Source organism: Prionailurus bengalensis, chromosome A3, assembly GCF_016509475.1.
Source record: "Prionailurus bengalensis isolate Pbe53 chromosome A3, Fcat_Pben_1.1_paternal_pri, whole genome shotgun sequence".
NCBI classification, from domain to species: Eukaryota; Metazoa; Chordata; class Mammalia; order Carnivora; family Felidae; genus Prionailurus; species Prionailurus bengalensis.
In genome coordinates, this window is record NC_057354.1 from 8,458,976 (window position 1) to 8,478,721 (window position 19,746).

A 19,746-nucleotide genomic window follows, 5' to 3' on the forward strand; every position below is an offset into this window, starting at 1 on the left:
CACTGTCCTCTGTACTGTCCTTTCCGTGTTCCTCAGAGACAACCCTTCATTCTACCTAGGAATCCAGCTCTTCTCTGTCTGTCTGTCTCTCTGTCTGTCTGTCTGTCTCTCTCTCTCTCCTTTATGTTTGCTCCCGACTCTAAACACTGGGAGATACCAGAGTTTGGCAAAAACAATTGCTGATAGAAGTGTGTGTGTGTGTGTGTGTGTGTGTGTGTTTCTCACGCATATTAACAAGCCGTACGAGCAGACCAACAGATCCTCCCTTTTCTCTTTCTCTCTTCCTGCAAACAGATATTTTAAAAGTGGCTGGCTGCACCTGGATAAAGCAAACTGCAATGCTGGCAAAGGCATGGGAGAATCCTCCAAGATAATCACAGTGCCTGTCAATTATTAAGCAGTCTGTGTCCCTTAAACATCCGGGCAAATGCTGCAAGGGAGCTGTTAGCATTCCCATCTGAGGGATGAGGAAATTCAAAGGTGTTTGGTGACTTGCCCAAGGTCACACAGCTTATCAGTAGAGAATCTTGATCTTTAACTTTGATTCCAAAATTTGCGGTGTCTCCCCCCCCCCCCCCGCCCCCCGTGAATATTGCACTGCTTTAGAAAAGGCAACGAGGAAAGAGAGCAGTTCAACGGGACCCACACAGCGGTCAAAGCAGAAACAGCTGGATGCCAGGGCCCCTCCCCAGAGGGGGCGGAGCCTGCATCCACAAGCTGACCCTATCTATGCCTCTGATTCCGGGCCACCTGAAGTCTAATTGGCCTTCTTGCGTGGACGTTTGTTTTCCCAGCCTTCTGGAAACTTTCCGAGTGCTACTTTTAATAATCTCCCCTTAGTCTCTGCTGATATAGGCCTCATGGTAAGACAGAGCACAAACTTCAGAGTCAGGTGTCTGCCCCTGACCACACGCTGTTTCTTACCAGCTCACTGGGCAGCCGTGGGGAGGTGCATCAACCTCTCTGGTGGCCAGGTTTCTCACTCGTGAATAATGACAGTGACCAACATGCATCAGGCACAGTTCTATGTGTTTTAAGCATATTAAGTCATGTAACCTTCATAACCAAATTAGGAGGGAAGTTCTACTCTTTGCCTGAATTTACCAGAAAATTGAGGCATGGGACGGTTGGGTACCTCAGGTGCAGATAGACACTTTAGCTCAGCGGTCCTCAAACGTGAGTGATTTTTGGCCCCCAGGGGACATAGGGGGGCATCTTGGGTTGTCACAACTTGGGGGTGGCCCTGGAATCTATTGGGTAGAGGCCAGGGATGCTGCTAAGAATCCTGCAGCGCACAAGAGGAGCCCCTCTGGCAAAGAATGATCCAGCCCCCGATGTCAGAAGTCAGAAGGTTGAGAAACTTTGTTCTAGCTCCAGAGCCCAAGCTCCCGACCGCTGTGCTGCCTCCCAGTTGATATCGTGACAACACTCTTCTCTCGAGATCCCTGCAACAGGCCGACAGCGTCATTAACGTGCGTGTCACTAGTGCAGCGCCTGGTGTGGGCTTTCTGCGAACTGGCTTTTCTCCTAGCAAGGTCACAGGAGTTCTAGGTGACCAGGTTCTGCTTTGCAGCGTGACCGGACAGCCACAGAGCCCCGGCTGCATTCTGGCCTTTGTATATCAAACGTTTGGAGTCCATTATCGATCCTTGAATTTCCTCGCCGGGCTGAATAACTGCTGTTTGTCTTTGTGTTTACAGTTGATTTGGGAATAAGTGTCAAGGAGGATAATGCGGTCACTTCTTCCCCCGAGACAATGGAGATGAGCGCTGTTGCGGATGCCAACGGAAAGAATCTTGGGAACGAGGCCAAAGCCGGGGCGCCAGCTGCTAAATCTCGTTTTTTCTTGACACTCGCTCGGCCTGTACCAGGACGTGCTGGAGACCAAGCCACGGATGCATCCACTGGGTCAGTGAAGCTTGATGTCAGCTCCAATAAAGCTCTAGGGAACAAAGAACCAAGTGAGAGCGTGACTCTTCCGGGGGCAGCTGCACGGGGGCACGACCCAGATAAAACCCCGGGGCAGAGCCCAGCCGGGGACGAAGGCGTCTCTGCCGCTTGGGGACCAGCGCCCGTCTCACCTGAGTCAGGGGGAACAGCCCCCGCCAAGCCTAAGGACTCCGGCTTTTTTGACAAACTCTTCAAACTGGACAAGGGACGGGAAAAGGCACCAGTGGACAGCCAACAGGAAGCCAAGAGCGCGGAGCGTCAGGACCAGGCCGAGGAAGTCCCTGGATTGTCAAGGCCGCCCGATGATGTCCCTGCAGAGAGGGTAAGTGCTGACGAGGGACGACCCCTTTTGTTAAGCTCCGGGGGGTGGGGGGAGAGCTCTGATGGGGTAAGCGGATGGCGTCTATATTGCTCTCCAGTCGCCAAGGGGCCCCGACAAGGTACGCAGCCCTCTAGAACAAATGGCACATTGTAGTGTCCCCCATGTTCCTGTGGACAGAAACATCTGTTTGAAGAACAATAACAGCTGTGGCATCTGTTTTATGTAAAAGAAGAGAGGAGGTGAGTTACATACAGATGAATCCGTCCTTCCATTTATCAAAGGTAGAGGAAGACAGGTTGCATTTATGATCAATGGAGTCTGGAGGGAAAGGCCTTAGCAGAATAAAAACGGTTCCTAAAAGACTTAAATACCTCGCCTGGCCTCGGTAGCTTGTTTCACAACCAGCATGTTTATAGGCTTTTGTTGGAATACATTTCATTTCTTATTTTTAATAGCCTGGATTGATCTTTAACTATCTTTTGCACCAAAGCATGGGTTTAAATAAAGAGGTTTTACAGCTCTGGGCAGACCCTTTTATGTACTAATTATTTTCCCACAAGCCGGGGTCATATCTTTGTAAAAACTAGATATTTTTAAAGGAGGTATTCCACATCAGCTGCTTTCTTTCCTGCACAAAGAAACACGAGTTCTTTTGATCTGAAAAAGAGCATTTGCTTTTTATCTTGAGTTTGTTTGTGTTCGGCCGAGAAAAGAAACTCCTTCAATGAAGAAGGAAATAAAAGTTGATACACTGTGTTTCAAGGGAAGTTGCTAATAACACTGGCTGTCACGTATTGAGCACTTACAGTATACCAGGCTCTGTTCTAAGCGCTGTACGGATATATTATTCTCCATAAGGAAAATGAGTATCACCTCAGTCTGTGGTTTCAATGCACGCGGGACCGTGTCAAACATTATACTGTAAATGTCAGGCACCAGCTGTAAGTTCTGGAGAGTTAAAATTGGGGAAAAGTCATCAGGTTCGTGGGTTCGGGCTCTATCAGCGTTCTTGATCTTTCTGTAAATTTCTACTGCACAAACTGATTTTCAATTTTTCTTTCAAAAGCTTAAGAACTTGTCCCGCAAATGCCCGGTTCCCCAAATGCACCAGTTCAGATGCCAATCGAATAGCTTTCTGTATAATTCAAAGTAAGTTTTCAAACGCATCCAGGCACCAAATCTTTACTGAGTGGGATGCTGCCGGGTGCAGGTGAGGCCAGGCTACAGTGGAGGCTGGGACAGAGCCCTTGTCCTCAGGGACTTTGGTCCAGGAAGAAATGCGGTACAACCCCCTCACCCCCACCACCACCATTATTATGGGAGATGCCAAGTGCTCTCGCTGGGGAGGCCGTGTGTTGGGCAGGGTGCTCCGACACAAAGAGAATTGGCCTCCCTGGCTCCTAGAACATTCCATCAAACGTATAAACCGGGAGTTGGAATGTTATTTGTCTTGGGGCTAGAAACTGGTCATCCATATTCATGAATATTTGAGAAACGATTTACTACCTGACTCTGAGTGGAAACTCTTGTTGAGTTCTCATTTATCCATCGTGGGCTCCTAAGGCTGTTCTGAGGTTGTGATTTTTTTGAATAATCACGTTTCATTCACTGGGGCATCCAAAGCCAACCCATCACTGGAGTCAGGAAAAGATTGAGTTACTTACTGGACAAGGATGAAGGACTGAGCTTTACCCATCTGGAGACAGGTGTCTAAGTAACTTATCCAAATCCCCACCTTAATTAAGAAAACCAGTGTAGCATCTGATACCGGACGCTTAAACATTTTTAACCATAAAGCCCCAATGCGGTCAATCCACTCCTGTTCTAAGAAAAGCACAGGGAAGTTCAGACTTGTACTTTACCAACCCAGTGTTTTGTTGTTGGAGACCCTTAGGGACAGCACCTCGAATTGAGTGGGGTGAGTTCCAAAATGAGATACAGTTCAGAAAATGGGGGTTTGTATGGGGAACATGGCAGGTATCTGATAGAGTCAAGCCCGTGGGTGATATTTTAAAGTTACAGTGGCCCCTCAGAAGACCCTCACACTGTCAGAAAAAAAAGCGAGTCAGCTCCCTAAGATTCACCAGTGAGGTTTGCATTTGGTCTTGTTGCACTACAAATTTCCATGTTTTTATTGGCAACATCACTGGAATTTAAATATCGAGTACCACCCCGAACTATATGCAGGTAAAACATGGGAAAGCTAGGCTACGCCATTTATTTCTCCTTTAGTCTGCGAACTTGCGGACATTCAAATACATGCATCCGTGAGGACTGTAAACAAACCACAGCCTCCTGACTATTAAGGTTTCTCATCCGATCCCTGGCTGTACAGACGGCTTTTGGGGGAAGGGGAGGGAGGAGGAGGGATCGATTGTTCTAGGAGTGCAATGAGAGAATCCAGTCCCGGGAAAGTAACACGAATAAAACTTCTCAGCCAATGGCTTTCCTGGTGGGAGTACCACACTATGCATAAATGGCCGTCAATGTATTGATTCAGAATTCTTAGCGTAAATTATGCCTTGGGTTCAGCCACATCAGCTGTCCCCTCCCCACCCACCCGCACGAACCTTTCCCCCCTGTCTCACTGCATGCTTCTTCCTGGCTTGGAGTTCCAGCCGCAAACCTGCAGAGCTGTGAACTGGGGGAAGGATGCCCCCATTGCATTCTGGGAGAGGCACACAAATCTTCTGTGTTTTCGGGTCGACAATCTTATTTTTGTGCCTCATAAAACTACATTCAGAGCATAGCAGAATTAAAACAAGGCCAGAATTCATGAACAAATGAAGCATTTAGTGCATAGGTCAAAGAAAAGATAAATTCTATGCCTGAAAGGTTTCACTGAGCTGTGATTCACACAAACTGTGTTGGCAGGGATGAGATTTGTTTTTTCTTAATTTTTCCAGCCCCTCGACAATTGAACCAGAGCTATTAGATACACACTTAAGAGATTCATTGTCCAAAAAAAAAAAAAACAAAAACAAAAAACCCATAATGAAAATTTGATCTTCATCGGTTTAAAAAAACACACTAAGTGTCTGTTGCCAACCAGTAATTCCAGAAGTGTCTTTGTGTTGGAGGGAAAGGGGAGGGGCGGGGCTTAACCTGTTACCAAGCACAGATTCAAGAGATCTGAACAAGAAGATGCCTTTCTTCTAAAGTTTTATTAAATCCTGCAACTGTTATTTAAACACCAACCTTTGCAAAGGTTTAAAAGATGAATCACAGTCTAGTCCTTCAAAGATCTAGTAAGAGACATAATTTTTTTTAAGTTTATTTATTTTGAGAGAGAGAGAGAGAGAGCGTATGTTCGGGTACACATGCATGCACATGGGGGAGGGGCAGAGAGAGGTGGGGGTGGGGGAGATCTCAAGCAGGATCCTGCACTGCAGGGCTCAGTCCCACAAACTGCAAGATCATGACCTGGGCCAAAATCAAGAGTCGGACCCTTAACCAACTGAGCCACCCAGGCGCCCCTTAAGAGATAATTTTTTACGGGAAGCTGTGATAAGTACAGTGATCCCCAAATTCATGCAGGCTCCAGATATTAAGGAAAATACTGTTTTTGCTTCCTCGTGTCCTTTTCTCTCTTGAACACACTCCATTCAGGCTTTTCTCCTCCACATAAACTGTTCTTGTCAATGTGGTCAGGATGTGGCCTCCCCCAACCCTCAACGCGGCTGCCAAGCCCCGGACGTCTCAGACCTATCCCACTGGACTTGCCAGCCACATCGGCGACCCTTCCTTCTGGAAATATCACCCTCACTTAGTTGCCAGTTTCTCCCCCTCGCTGATTAAGGAGTTCCTCAATCTCTTTTGCTGGATCTTATCTTCTAAACGTTGGAGTTCCCCAGAACTGAATTCTTAGACATCGTCTCTGACTACAGTTATTTCCGTAGAGTCCCAAGGGTTTAGATGCAGCCTCCTGCTGACGCGCCCCAAGTTCATGTCTATAGCCTACACCCACTCCTCAAGTCCAGCCTTAAATATCCAGCTGCCTCTTGACACATATTCTTGAATTTCGACATCTCCAGTCAAAGGTTCGCCCGACCTCAATGTGTGCAAAACTGAACTCCTCATTCACACCCAACAACAAGCAACAACATGCCTACCTGTGTGATCTACGGGCTTCCTCATTTCACGTAATGGACACTCCATCCTGCCACTGCTGTTTGGTGGGAGAAGTGGAATGAGAGAACCAAGATTTCCAGAATCCTACATGGTGTAAAAGCAGGTATAAAGAAGCCTTGCAATCAAGCAGCTTACATTGCAACTCGGCCTCTGTCGCCTCCTGACCGCGTGACCTTGGACAAGTGACTACACCTCTCTGAGCCTCGGTTTCTTCATCTGTAAAATGGAGATAATAATAGTATTGAGCACAATTTCACATCATTCACACTTGGGAAAATTAAACGAGATAAGCCATGGGGAGTGAACTTAGCCCAGAGATCTTGCATTTTGAGAAGAAGAAAATTCAGCTATTATTAATATCATGGCTTTCCTTCCCCCCCACCCCGCCCCCACCTATGAATCAACATTTTTGTCTTTTACTCTGCCCTTCCGTAGTCCTCGGCCAAACCTCACTGAGATAGCACGGGTGAGTCTAATTTGAAAGCGAAATCACCAGAGGCGGAAGTCCGGATTTGGGTTAAAAACCAAAAAGGTGCAGGAGTTGTAAAATTATTTTAGAAACAATAGAAGTTCAATGCCCTTGCCTACAAGCTGTGGCTTCTTAGTGTCACGTTCAAGGGTCTCTACCATCTTTCCCGTATCTTTCCAACTATATTTCCCACTATTCTCTTAAAAGTACCCAGTCAGAACAGCCCATGTGTGACCTGCTTCTCTGCATTTTCTCCTCCTGGTTCTCTTTGTCTCTCTTTATCAAAAATTCATGGGGCACCTGGGTGGCTCAGTTGGTTGAGCATCTGACTTCGGCTCAGGTCACCATCTCATAGCTCGTGAGTTCGAGCCCTGCGCTGGGCTCTGTGCTGATGGCTCGTAGCCTGGAGCCTGCTTTGGATTCTGTGTCTCCCTCTCTCTCTGCCCCTCCCCTGCTGATGCTCTGTCTCTGTCTCTCTCAAAAATAAACATTAAAAAATTTTTTTCTTTTTAAAATTCACTTCACCTTCAAGTGCCAAGTTCTCCATGAGGCTGACCAGATGTCCCCACTCCTGGGTGGTTTCTGGTGACATGAATCCTCTAGTATTTCTTTTTTATATTATAGGCTAAGTCAAATTCTGTTGCGAAATCGCTTTGAAGGAATCATCTTCTTTTTTTTCATGTTTATTTATCTTTGAGAGACAGAGAGAGACAGAGCACAGGCAGGGGAGGGGCAGAGAGAGAGGGAGACACAGAATCCGAAGCAGGCTCCAGGCTCTGAGCTGTCAGCACAGAGCCCAACTCGGGGCTCAAACTCACAAATCACGAGATCATGACCTGAGCCAAAATCGGACGCTCAACCAACTGAGCCACCCGGGTGCCCCCAAGGGATCATCTTGAAACATCAGAGCATAAGTGGGGATTTCTAGATCTTTACTATTTTCCAGATGAAGAAATCCAAGCTCTAGGGAAACTGAATCATTGACTCCAAGCTACGTAGCTGAAGAGAATTGCCCAACCCCAAAGCCCATACTTTCTACGCTCCACATTATGTTTTTACCATTTTTTTGAAACTTGTGCGATAGTGTTGTGACTCTGTGAAATTGAATATTCATTTGAGGATATTTCGATTTAACTTTTTTTAAATGTTAGGGTGTGCAACATTGCAAATGACAAGTTAGTCTCAAATTTAAACATTTAAAACTCACCTAATTCCAAGGTTTGAGCGCTAAGTGAACTTTAAGCTGTGGTTTTTTATTGTCTGGCCTACCTGTCAGCCGCAAGGCCAGGCCATTCCAACAGGCAAAGAGAACTATCCACCCCAAAGACTTTGTCAGTACAGAGGGAAAATCCACCTTAAATTACATAAATTACGGAGTAAGCAGGGTTTTTAGCTCTACTAGTATAATGTTTATAAATTGCATGGATTTAGCACCACAAAACATTTGATATGAAATGTTTTCCGCAGCAGAGGTCATGTGCAAGTGTTAGGACCTTGACTGATCCGGAAAGGAGTTCAGATTCTACCACTTATTAGCTGTGAGGTGGAGTTAATAATAATAATTGCCTCACTTTTTAACAATTCATTATTCATAGGCTGCGTAGGAAGTATTTTGCATATTTTATCTGCTACCTGCTTTGATTCTTATAACAGTACAACAGGGTAGATGTCTAAAAAACTTTTTTAATATTTATTTATTTATTTTTGAGAAAGACAGAGAGAGAGCAGGGGAGGGACAGAGAGAGAGAGGGAGAGAGAGAATCCCAAGCAGGCTCCGCATTGCCGGCACAGAGCCCAATGCGGGGCTCGAACGCACAGACTGGAGATCATGACTTGAGCCAAGGTCAAGAGTTGAATGCTTAACCACTGAGCCACCCAGGTGCCACCCCAAGGTAGATATTTTTATTACCACTTAACAGATGAGGAAGCTAGAGCTCAGAGACGTGAAGTGAGTGGCAAAACCATAATCATCCACTGGCAGCCATCCGTTCCCAAAGCATGTGTCACTCAGTCATTTCAAAACCTGGTGCTTTCATTCAGAAGAGGAAGATAGTGCCTGAGGGGGTATTGTAAAGGATAGAGGATGACCCGGGCAGTCAGTAGCAATGACTAAATAAAACAGGATGTTTTCTAAGTCCTCAGAAAGTTAGAAATAAAGAATTACAAAATAGCTCAAATGGTCTTCCAGTATGTCGGACTTTGAGTAGTGTATCATTTCAGGTACCTTTGGCTGTGAGGAAAAGAAAAGAAAAGAAAAGAAAAGAAAAGAAAAGAAAAGAAAAGAAAAGAAGAGAAGAAAAGAAATAGCTCGCCCAATCACTGGTGGCATAGTTAATGAGGAGAATTTATTATTTCTTGAGCATAATAAGAATTCTGGAGGTAAGGGGTTTACGTTGGTTCGACATCTCCCTAGCCCTAGCATGAGTCAGTCTCCAGCACCTGCCATGTATGATTGGCTCGGTACACAGATTTTGTCACTTGTGGCGTCTAGATGGCTGCCAGAGGTCCAAGTAGTGCACACACACAGTCATGGTGTCCTATGAAAGGGAAGAGAAGTTTCCGAAGGTCGATGGTAGATCCAGTCACATATCTGTGTCAAGGTACGAGGCGGAGCTTGTCAAGTTTCTTCAGCAGCGAACAGACTCTTCAGCAGAGATGATCTGCCATCAATAGAAACCAGATAGATTTTTCTCGATCCAACTTTATATCGGGAAATCATCGCGTGAATGGAGCCGACAGAGATCCGGTGCCTCCCGCCCTCAGGGTAATTTACTTGAATTCACTCATTGCACAACTGCCTCGTTTGACCATGACCCACAGGAAAAAATAGATTTTACACCTTGACCTGATGCACATGCTCATGAATGCAGCAAAGAATGCACAGAACAGTGCTGTTCTTACAGCACGGAACACATGCTGACATTTTGTATTCTTTTCTTTTTTTTTTAATTTTTTTAACATTTATTTATTTTTGAGACAGAGAGCATGAACAGGGGAGGGTCAGAGAAAGAGGGAGACACGGAATCTGAAACAGGCTCCAGGCTCTGAGCTGTCAGCACAGAGCCCGACACGGGGCTTGAACCCATGGACCGCGAGGTCATGACCTGAGCCGAAGTCGGACGCTTAACCGACTGAGCCACCCAGGCGCCCCTTGTATTCTTTTCTAATGCTCTGCTGTTTGATGGTTTTAATGCTGGTCTTGACGCACTGAGCTGTTTTCCAATCCACTAATGGTCACAATATGAAGTCCGAAAGAATTTCTTCTACCATAATCACCCTTCTCATATACAGAGACGGTGAACTTGAGGGACGTGACTGTGTCTTAGGCAGTTTGGTATTATTCTCAATGCCTGGCACCTGTTGGCATGCAGCAATGTTTGTGAGGTGAACCTAACAAGAATAAAGCTGGTGCACATCATGTCACCACTTTGCAAAGAATCTTGGAATATATTCTCATTATCAGCTCTGCCTGACACAACTTGAAAGAGGAAATGACTTCAAATGCATGCAGGATAGAGATGCCTTCACTGAGATAAGCTATGTAGAATCGCATAACTGTATCATTTATTCGGTTTTTTTAAATCAGTCTTTAACATGTTATGGTGTTAATAATCATGGTTGAATATCAAGTGACTGGTGTTTTGCAATGAATTTGCAAAACAGATTTTGAGTTAGCTTTCCCCTTGGTGTCATCCAGTCTGATTCGCTCCTTCCAGCGAAGGAGCAGCGAAGGCAGCAAAGGCAGCGAAGGCAGCCAAGCAGTCCTACTTTATTGAGCCTTTACTAACTCACAGAGAGAGGAAATAACGTGCAGAAGATCATCCGGGTAGAAAGGAGCGGAACTGGAATTCACCACCAGCACCCACACGTTTAGCCCCTGGGCCTAGAAGTTCAAAAACAGGGACCATTGTGAACATTTTGAACCCCCTCAAAAGGGGGCTTAAAATACATTTTTAAAAATTTCTGAAGCTAATACTTTGGGACATTAGTTAATTCGAATTCTATGCAACATCAGTCCAATGAGATGTGCCTAGAAACAGGGCTCACCACCAGAGTTTTAGAAAATCCTATTATGGTTTGCCTCCCTCTCTGAAACCGTAAGAGATTCTTAAATACAGAGAACAAACTCCGCGTTGATGGGGGGTGGAAGAGAGGGGGAAATGGGTGTAGGCAAGGAGGAGGGCACTTGTTGGGATGAGCCCTGGGTGCTGTATGGAGGTGATGAATCACAGGAATCTACTCCAAAGCCAAGAGCACACTGTGTACGCTGTATGTTGGCCAACTTGACAATAAATTATATTAAGAAAAGGAAAAAAGAAAATACTGTTTGCCTTATCTTCTCTCCTGAAGATTCCCAATGGATATCAGCTTCCTAAAGACCTGAGAAGTCCTGCAGACCTGATTCAGTTTGTTTAACTGAGAGTTTCTCCAACTTGATTGTCCATAAAACTACTGGTCCTCTAACCAGCTGGCCAGAACTTTCGAGGGACTGTTCTCAGAAATGCTGAGTTAGGCATGTAGACCCAAGTTGGAAAATGGCCTCCTGTTGGAGGCCGCAAATCAGACATAAAGTCTATGTGAATCTCACAGTGTTTTGGGTCTATTTTCATTTATTGATAATACTTCGGAATTGATCAAGTTGACAATATTTTAAGATGATAAACTTTGAACACAGATCCACGTTTTGGACCTTTCTGGGAAGTGGGAAGTTTCGTCCTGTGTTCTCAGATAGAATGTGAGTTGTGGCTGCCCCTGGAGATGGGACATTGACTCTCCAGCCCATCCAGTCCCCACCCCTCCCTTGTTCCCAACAGTGTGGCGTGGGGGTTGTCCTTTGCTATAACACCTGCATTATTATTTTCCTGTGGTAGGGCTGAGAGCAAAGTGAAATATCTCCATCACAGACCACTTTCCTTCCTTCCTAGCACTTATCACAATTTCAAGCTACTTAGGGGGGCACCTGGATGGCTCAGTGGGTTCAGCATCTGACTTCAGCTCAGGTCATGATCTCACAGTTCCTGAGTTTGAGCCCCACGTCGGGCTCTGTGCTGACAGCTCGGAGCCTGAAGGCTGCTTCCGATTCTGTCTCCATCTCTCTGCCCCTCGCCTGCTCACACTCTCTCTGTCTCTCTCTCTAATATAAATAAAAAAATAAACATTAAAAACATTTTTTAAGTAAATAAAGCTACTTAGGTGACCATCTGGTTAATAAACTCTAAATCCAGCCCGACAGTCAATCTGTTGGCAGGTGTTGTAGAATAAAAGCAGGAAGCGTGAATGCTTTCATTTATGCATTCAACAAACATCCAAGTACTTTCTTTGTGTCAGGAGTGATTGTAGGGCAGATAGAATGGTGTACCTCACGAAAGCTTTCATTCCAATGAAGAGAGCAAGAGCGAATAAGAAAATAAGCAAGCAGGTAGTTCCAAGGGTAGAAAAAGGGCTATGAATTAAATGAGTAGCGTTTTGAGACAGGAAGTAGATTGGAGAGGTGGCTGGTGATTAAACGGGTAGAGGTAGCGCCCAGGAGTTTGGTCTAATCTAGAAATTCAGGAAAAAGGATGGGACTGTTTTTCTCTCTCTTTCTGCACAAGGCCAAACCATTCTTAGAAGGTCTACAACCTAATTTTGGCAACACGCAAAACAGTTTTCTTGTTACTGAGAAGTGTTTGTTAAGCAGATGCCAAACATATTCTAGGCTGTGGGTCCATTAGCTTTTAGATTTTGAAATACTTTTTTTTTTTTTAAGCTGGATGTTTTCCCTGTAATAAATATGAAATGCCATGATCACTCTGGAACTTGTACATGTTGAAACTGATCGTGGAACAGAAGAATCTGCCACAAATCCCTTTTGCCCGATGTGACTTGCCCTGGGAATCCCTCCCCACCCACGCTTTGCCCACAGCAAATGTATTTTTCCATTTTATATCATACGCGGTGGCCTTTAAGCAGATGCCGAGTCGTGCGTCCTTAAGAATATCCCCAAAGCAATGACTGCTGAGGACAAAAAGAAGGAGAAGCAGGAAAAGACCATTTCATTGCTTAATTCTCTACCCACATGTCACTTGCCATTGGAAATCAAGTTGACAAATTCACTTACCCCTCAAGTAGAGAGAAGTTCTGAGAGAGAAAATGGAAAACCCTTATTCACAGGAAGCAGGTGTGAATTGCTTTCTTTGATCGATTTCTTTCCACCCTCCGTCTCTGACCACAATACACAACCACTTTATTTAATCTTATAAATACAATATCTCTGCATCAGTCAACACGACGGATTAATGAGGCTGTACCACGGATAGGTGCTGTGTTTGGCTTCTGCTGCCGAGATACGAGATGAGTTCTTAATACCCTGAGGTTAGGTCTACAGCGTGTTAAAGCAGGTGGTGATCTTACGGTTTACAATAAAGAGCATCACGCCGGATAGATAGCTGGTCCAGCCTAGCCCGATTCAATTAGTGTAAGCGGATACAATGAACAATATTGCCTCTCTTCTCCCGAAAAAGGGGTTGGAAAATGGATACGTGGAACGTTTTTGGATCTGTGTCGCGCAGCTGAAATTCTCTTCGAAAACATGCCAGAAAACAAAGAAAAGACAGCTTTCACGTTTCCATACCTTTATATTATTTTATATTGCCCTCTGACATCTTCGATAATTTCTTAATCAACTCCCCGGATCATTAGGAAGCTTGTTTCAACCCCGGCACTTTAACAGTACACAGTTTTAAAGTCTCAAAGCAGCGTGCGTTTGGAATGAGCCGTTTGACGTCTCGGAATGTATTGAGAAAATGGGCAAAATTTTATCCGCAAGACTTTTTTCTTTTTTTAATTCCAGCAACGTCTATAAGGGCACCGTTGGGAGGATCGAAAAGATCCAGTGAAAGCGTTGTTCTGTTGATTATGACACAGCCTTGCACTGGACGTCAAAGGCTGGCATGACATAGAGATGGAATGGGTGACCTGTGAAGGGCAATATTAAAGGAGGAGAGCGGGTTTCAAAATCGGAAAAGACCCCCTTAGGGTAAAAAGCATGCGTGCCCGCCTGCCCACACATATTCATCCTTCCGGAACCCAAAGAGGGGTGTGGAATGACAAAAACTGCACATTGTGAGTAGCAGTCTGTCCCTTTCAGTAACGGGATGATGGGTGCACTTTACATTTTTACTCCGCTCGTCTACATGCACTGCCTGGTAAGGTTATACAGGACCACAGTCTAGGAAATTTCCCGATCCCTCCACTAGGCTGCGCTGTGAGGCTTGAGGCCCCCCACCCCGGGGTTGCACCACAACCGGGAGAAAGGCTGCTGGTAGTGACAGTTTGCACTAGGTTATTTTTTCTTCACGGTAATTCCGGAACTCTGCAATTCAGAGCTAGTGTGCCAATTCCTTGTTCAGAAATAACCCCGACTTATTAAATCCGCTTACAACGAGTGCGTAGTAACCTCTAGTAGGGGATGAGCAAGAGGAATTTTGTGGTATCGGATGGGCAGTCTTTGAAGCCCTTCCATGATTAGCATTCCTCAGGCGCTGTGTTCTTTCCCTGTTTTTGCCAAAGCTCAAACGGTGCGAAGGCGTTTCTTTACCAGCTGATGTGAATTTGGGCAGGAATAGTGGGAAAAATAAAAATTAGCTACAATGAGAAACTCTCCTTAGGTGGCTTGGAGCTTCCTAGTAACACAAAGGAAATGCATATGACATAGACGTATATAATATATGCAATATAGACGTATATAACATATGTGATGTATATGTACCCCGATTGGCTTAGGAAAATTTGAAGTTCCACAAAAACGTTTTCCGTAGACTTCGGTTTTGCAGTTCCTTCCTGCTTGTTGATTCATTTGCTTTCCCTTTTAGGCAAAAGGGAAGATAAATTCTACCTGCAAGAATTAACCACAGTCCATTTTTCTCCCTCCATCTGACAATGGCTCCATGCAGGTGACGGGGCTCTCAGAAGAAGACGGTCTGGAGACCATTGCTGCCTGGCACACGATGCCCTTTGTGCTGTTGGGGCATCCAAGTGGGAGAGGAAAGAGACCTTTCCCTTTTATCCTAGGCAGCATGTGGCTCAAATTTCTAACAGATGGAAAGGAATGGGGTAATGGGTTTCTGTACCATTCGGTGTTTTCCAGACAAATTTTCCTGTGTTAAACTGTACGCTAAGTGCCGATCCCAGGTACAGCATTCGAACCGAAACCAGTGACACGCCGTCAGAGGTAAAGCTAGAAGAGGGAGACATTTATCACTAATAGCTCCAGACAAGGCTTTTATGGCCTTGACCCCTCTGCCTTATGTTTTCACTTTGACGACGTAGGCCTTGCTTAAAGAGGCTGAAATCCAGTTGACAATTTACAGTTGAAGGAAGGTGCCAGAAGTTCCATATGGGTTTTATTATAGACAATCAAATTATGATAAGGCGGCATTATTTTTCAACATGACAAATTGTGATCACTTAACTAGTGTTCCTGTCTGTTTGCCCTTTGAAGGCAACAGCAAGGGGGGAACCTAGGCTTCTTCCACACGGATGAAAAACAAGCTGACAGCACGAACACCTGTTTGTATGAAAGAAGTTTCCAGATATTTCCTGAGGAACGTTTGTGCTTTGGTCTAAAATGTCTGGTGCTGAGAATGATCTGGAGGCCTGATGAGAATAGCAAAGACATACTCGTAGTTAGGAGCACAGATCATTCCACAAATAACTCAATATTTGAGGCATCACCTTCCCAACTGTGTTTAGTTTCACCCTCCGAGTGTTTGGGTTTTGTTTTGTTTTTTTAATTTGGTATTAGTCGCCTACGTTTTAATTTTGGTTGTTATAGGTCATACCCGGCTCAAAATAAGAAATTGTAAGACGGTGTGCTTGTGTCCCAGTGCTACTCCGGTAGATAACTGCTGTGTGCATTTTTGAATGCATCCTTCCAGGGTTTCTTTGGATGTATGTAAGCAAATATAAGCGTAAATTCTTATTCCTTTTTCTTTACACAGAAAATAATATAATACACACTCTGTTCTATTCCACGCTTTTTTTTCCCCAGTCGACACTGTATCAATATCTGTACACCCTCCCCATTTCTAACACTTGTGTAGTAATCCACTGTGTGGATGTGCGATGATCTATTTCACCAGGACGCTGGGAATGACGTTGGGCTGGTTTCCGAACATTGGCTAATTGCCTCACTTAGGTGAACGGCCTCATGCCTCTGTGTATTCACACGCGTGTGAACTGACGTTCAGAGTCAACTCTTAGAAGTGGAATTGCTAGAGAAAAGAGTCCGTTCTTTTAAAAATTATTGGTAGGGGCTCCTGAGTGACTCAGCCGGTTGAACGTCCGACTTCGGCTCAGGTCATGATCTCATGGCTCGTGGGCTTGAGCCCCACGTTGGGCTCTGTGCTGACAGCTCAGAGCCTGGAGCCAGCTTCAGATTCCGTGTCTCCCTCTCTCTCTGCCCCTCCCCGACTCACGCTCTGTCTCTCAAAAATGAATAAAAATTAAAGAAAATTAAAAAACATATTGATAGATAATGCCAAATTGCCCTCAATCAGGACAGAATTAATTTATATTCCAATCATCACTTACCACAGCGCCTGCTTCCCAAACCAGCCTCCCAATGGAATGTTTTCAAACATTTGGATTTTTTTTTTTTTAAATCTCAACCTTTCCTTTTATGGCTTCTGGATTTTGAGTCATAGTTACAAAAGCCTTCTCAACGCAAAATTATAAAATATATACTTTTTTTGGTGTTTTCTTCTAGTGTTTTTATCCATTTGGATTTTGTCCTGTTAGAGGATTGAGTTAGGACACCGTGTTAATTGGTTTTCAGATGACCACCTCGTTGTCCCTCTCTCTTTTATTGAACAATCCTTCACTTCAAAGAGATCCGAGGTGTCATTTTTATCACATGCTAAATTCTCACATATCTTTGGGTAAGTCGTGTTGCATAGCAAGGAAAAGAAATAGACGACAGAAACTAAAATAGGAAAACCCTTGGTAGAAAGATATTTAAGTAAACACCGGAAGAAAGGGAGTTAAGGCAATGTAGAAGAGAGCCTACACGTTTTTTGCTTCTGGAATAATTTGGGCTCGGAGTCAAACTCCAGCTCTACTCTATGACCATACACAAGTTATTTATTGTTGTCATGCATCAATTTTTTCATCAGTAAAAAAAAATGCGTATAGTACATACTTCATGAAATTGTAAGAACTAAATGGGGCCTTTTAAACTAGTTTATTAGGGCTGGACACATAAAGCTTGGCCATTTTTATTATTTCCATAGGCATTTCTTTTCCTCATTGTACATTCCTCAAAGAATTCATGGCTGCAAAATATTCCATCACATGGAACGTATGTTAATTCCTACATGTAGAAATGTAGGCTAATGTAGCTTAGAGGTTAATCTCATATATTAATGCCACATGCTAATTTATCGATCTATTCCAGAATTGTTGGACTTTTTATTGGTTCTTCATTCTTACTCTTCCAGAACTACCCTACAATGCTTTTTAAAAATTTTTAAATCTCGGAGCACCTGGGTGGCTCAGTTGGTTAAGCATCTGACTTTGGCTTAGATCATGATCAGCTCAGAGACTGGAGCCTCCCTTGGATTCTGTGTGTCTGTCTCTCTCTGCCCCTCCCCCTCTCATGCACACACACACACACACTCTCTCTCTCTCTCTCTCTCTCTCAAAAAATAAATAAACATTAAAACAATATACTTAAATTTTTTTAATCTTGAAATTATAGATTCATATGTAGTTGTAAGAAGTAATACAAAGAAATCCCTTCATCCAGGGTCCCTCAGTGGTAACATCTTGTGAAACTATGATACAATAACACAACCAGGATATTGACATTGATACAATCCCATGGAGAACATTCCCACCAAGACAAGGACACGTCATGTTGCCCTTTTATAGGCACATCCCCTCCCCTACCGTATCCACCCCTCCGTTAACTTCTGGCAACCACTCATCTGTTCTGTCTTTCTATAGTTAGGTCATTTCTAGAATGGTATGTGTACTCTTGGGACAGGCAGGATCCTCTGAAGACTCATCAAGGTCATGGACGCTATTAATTGATACTGTTCCTCTCCTTCGTTTTTTGTTGCTGAATACCCTTCCATGCTGCAGATAGACCACATTGTCTTTAACCGTTCATTCATTGAAACACATCTGGTTGTTTCCAGTTTGGGGCTATTCCAAACTAAGTTGCTATAAACTTTCCTGTGGAGGAAAGTGTGAATATATGTCTTCATATATTTTTTGTGAATATATGTCTTCATTTTACTGGTGAGAAAAAGCCCAGGAGTACAGTTGTTGGGTTGTATTGTAGCTGTGTATTGAGTAAGAAACTGCTAAACCCTTTTCCAGACAGGCTGTATCATTTTATGTGCCCACCAGCAAGCAATGTGTGTGCGACCTAGTTTTTCTGCTTCCTTGTAAGCATTTTTCTTTTTTGTTTTTTGGTTTTTTTGGAGGGGGGTGGGGTGGGGTCAGTGACTGCTGGTATTTCCAGGTTGCTGGCTCCATTTCCAGGTCTAGAATCTATGAGGCAAAAAGAAATCCCAGGGAACTCCCCACCATATGGTTCCTCCATTCTGTAGCTGGTCTACCTGCCCCTGTCCACCTGGCAGAGAGAAAGCAGGGATTGGTTTTTCCATTTTGCTTACTGGGAGGATAAGGAAACATTCGTATTCTCCATCTTTCTGGAAGCAGAGTCATGTTTGTTTTAAAAGCCAGGCTAAGAAGAAAAAGTTATTTCAAGAGAAGGGCTCAAGTTCAAGCTGAGCATTTCAATGTGAAAGGCCATAAAGCTGTCACTGGGGAAGAGCCCCTGGTAGACAAACCATCTCCTCGCACTGAGCAGGAGGGTCTACGGGGTCTCATCTCTCAGCTGCTGTCCAAGACTTGAGACACTGCTGCCCCCGGGGAAATCAGGGAGGCGGAGGGAAGCATCTTCAGAGATGTCTGGAGAAGATGCCATGGGGCCGAGGACAAAGCTGGAGGACTCCTCCGTCCCTGGAGTTCTGTTGAGCTGTGTCTCCTCCATTCAGACTGCTCTGTCCTGGGCAAGGAGGTACAAATGGCTATCTGCTGCCTTCCTCAGAGGGTAGCCATCATGGCGGGCTTTCCCTGATGACCACCTCGACCCATGAGCACCACTTGACCTTCTACCAATCCGTTTCCTCTTCATTGACTTCACTGTGTTCCGTTTTATTTCCAGGGAGTTCAGTAAGTGTTCCCTGTGTGTCTAGCCCTGGAGAAGAATCATCGCCTCTTCCTCCCTGCAGGAAGAGCCCATCTGGGAGCTGGCAGACCCTTCTAGATGCAGACTCTCTCACTCACTGTGAGGAGCCCTGGGAGCCCATGGGCTGTGGGGCCAGAGGGGCTCAGAGCAGCTGACCTAACCTGGAGGTCAGCACCCCCCACCCCCCGCAGAATAGATGCCCCCCCACCCCCCCACATAACCTTCTTGGAGGATTTCACCCAGTGACTAATTCACCCTCTGTTCTTTCATCTTCTTCATGTTTTCTCTTGCAGTCTTCACTTCCTGAGTCATGAAGTTCACTTATTGGTCCCTCTGTATTTTTGTTGGGTTTTGCTTTGCCTCCCTGCTGGAATGTCAGCTGTCTGAGAACAGGGCTGTGTGTGTCTCCCTCACGGCTGTATTCCCAGCGAATGTGTCCATTTGAGGCACCCGGTAGACGTTCAATAAATAGTTTCCTTCCTAACTCTTATGCTGTCATAGATCCCAAACCTTGCAGTGATTCAGAAGTCCAGTCCCATTCGGGAACTCTAATCTCATATCCATTTTCTTTTCTGGAGCCAAGCTCTGATGCCACCTTGGACTTGTAATCTGGAAGGAATAGGATTTTCTCTC

General features: G+C 44.8%; 1 protein-coding gene across 1 annotated transcript in view; it reads left to right on the top strand.

Moving 5' to 3' along the window:
* The first annotated feature begins 1,736 nt into the window (after positions 1 to 1,736).
* The window catches only part of BCAS1 (brain enriched myelin associated protein 1), a 65,849-nt gene continuing 47,839 nt past the window's right edge, over positions 1,737 to 19,746 (top strand). The window contains exon 1 of the mRNA XM_043553642.1: positions 1,737 to 2,272. Coding sequence (XP_043409577.1) covers positions 1,757 to 2,272 — 516 coding nt within the window. The 5' untranslated portion in view covers positions 1,737 to 1,756. The remainder of the gene's footprint in view (positions 2,273 to 19,746) is intronic.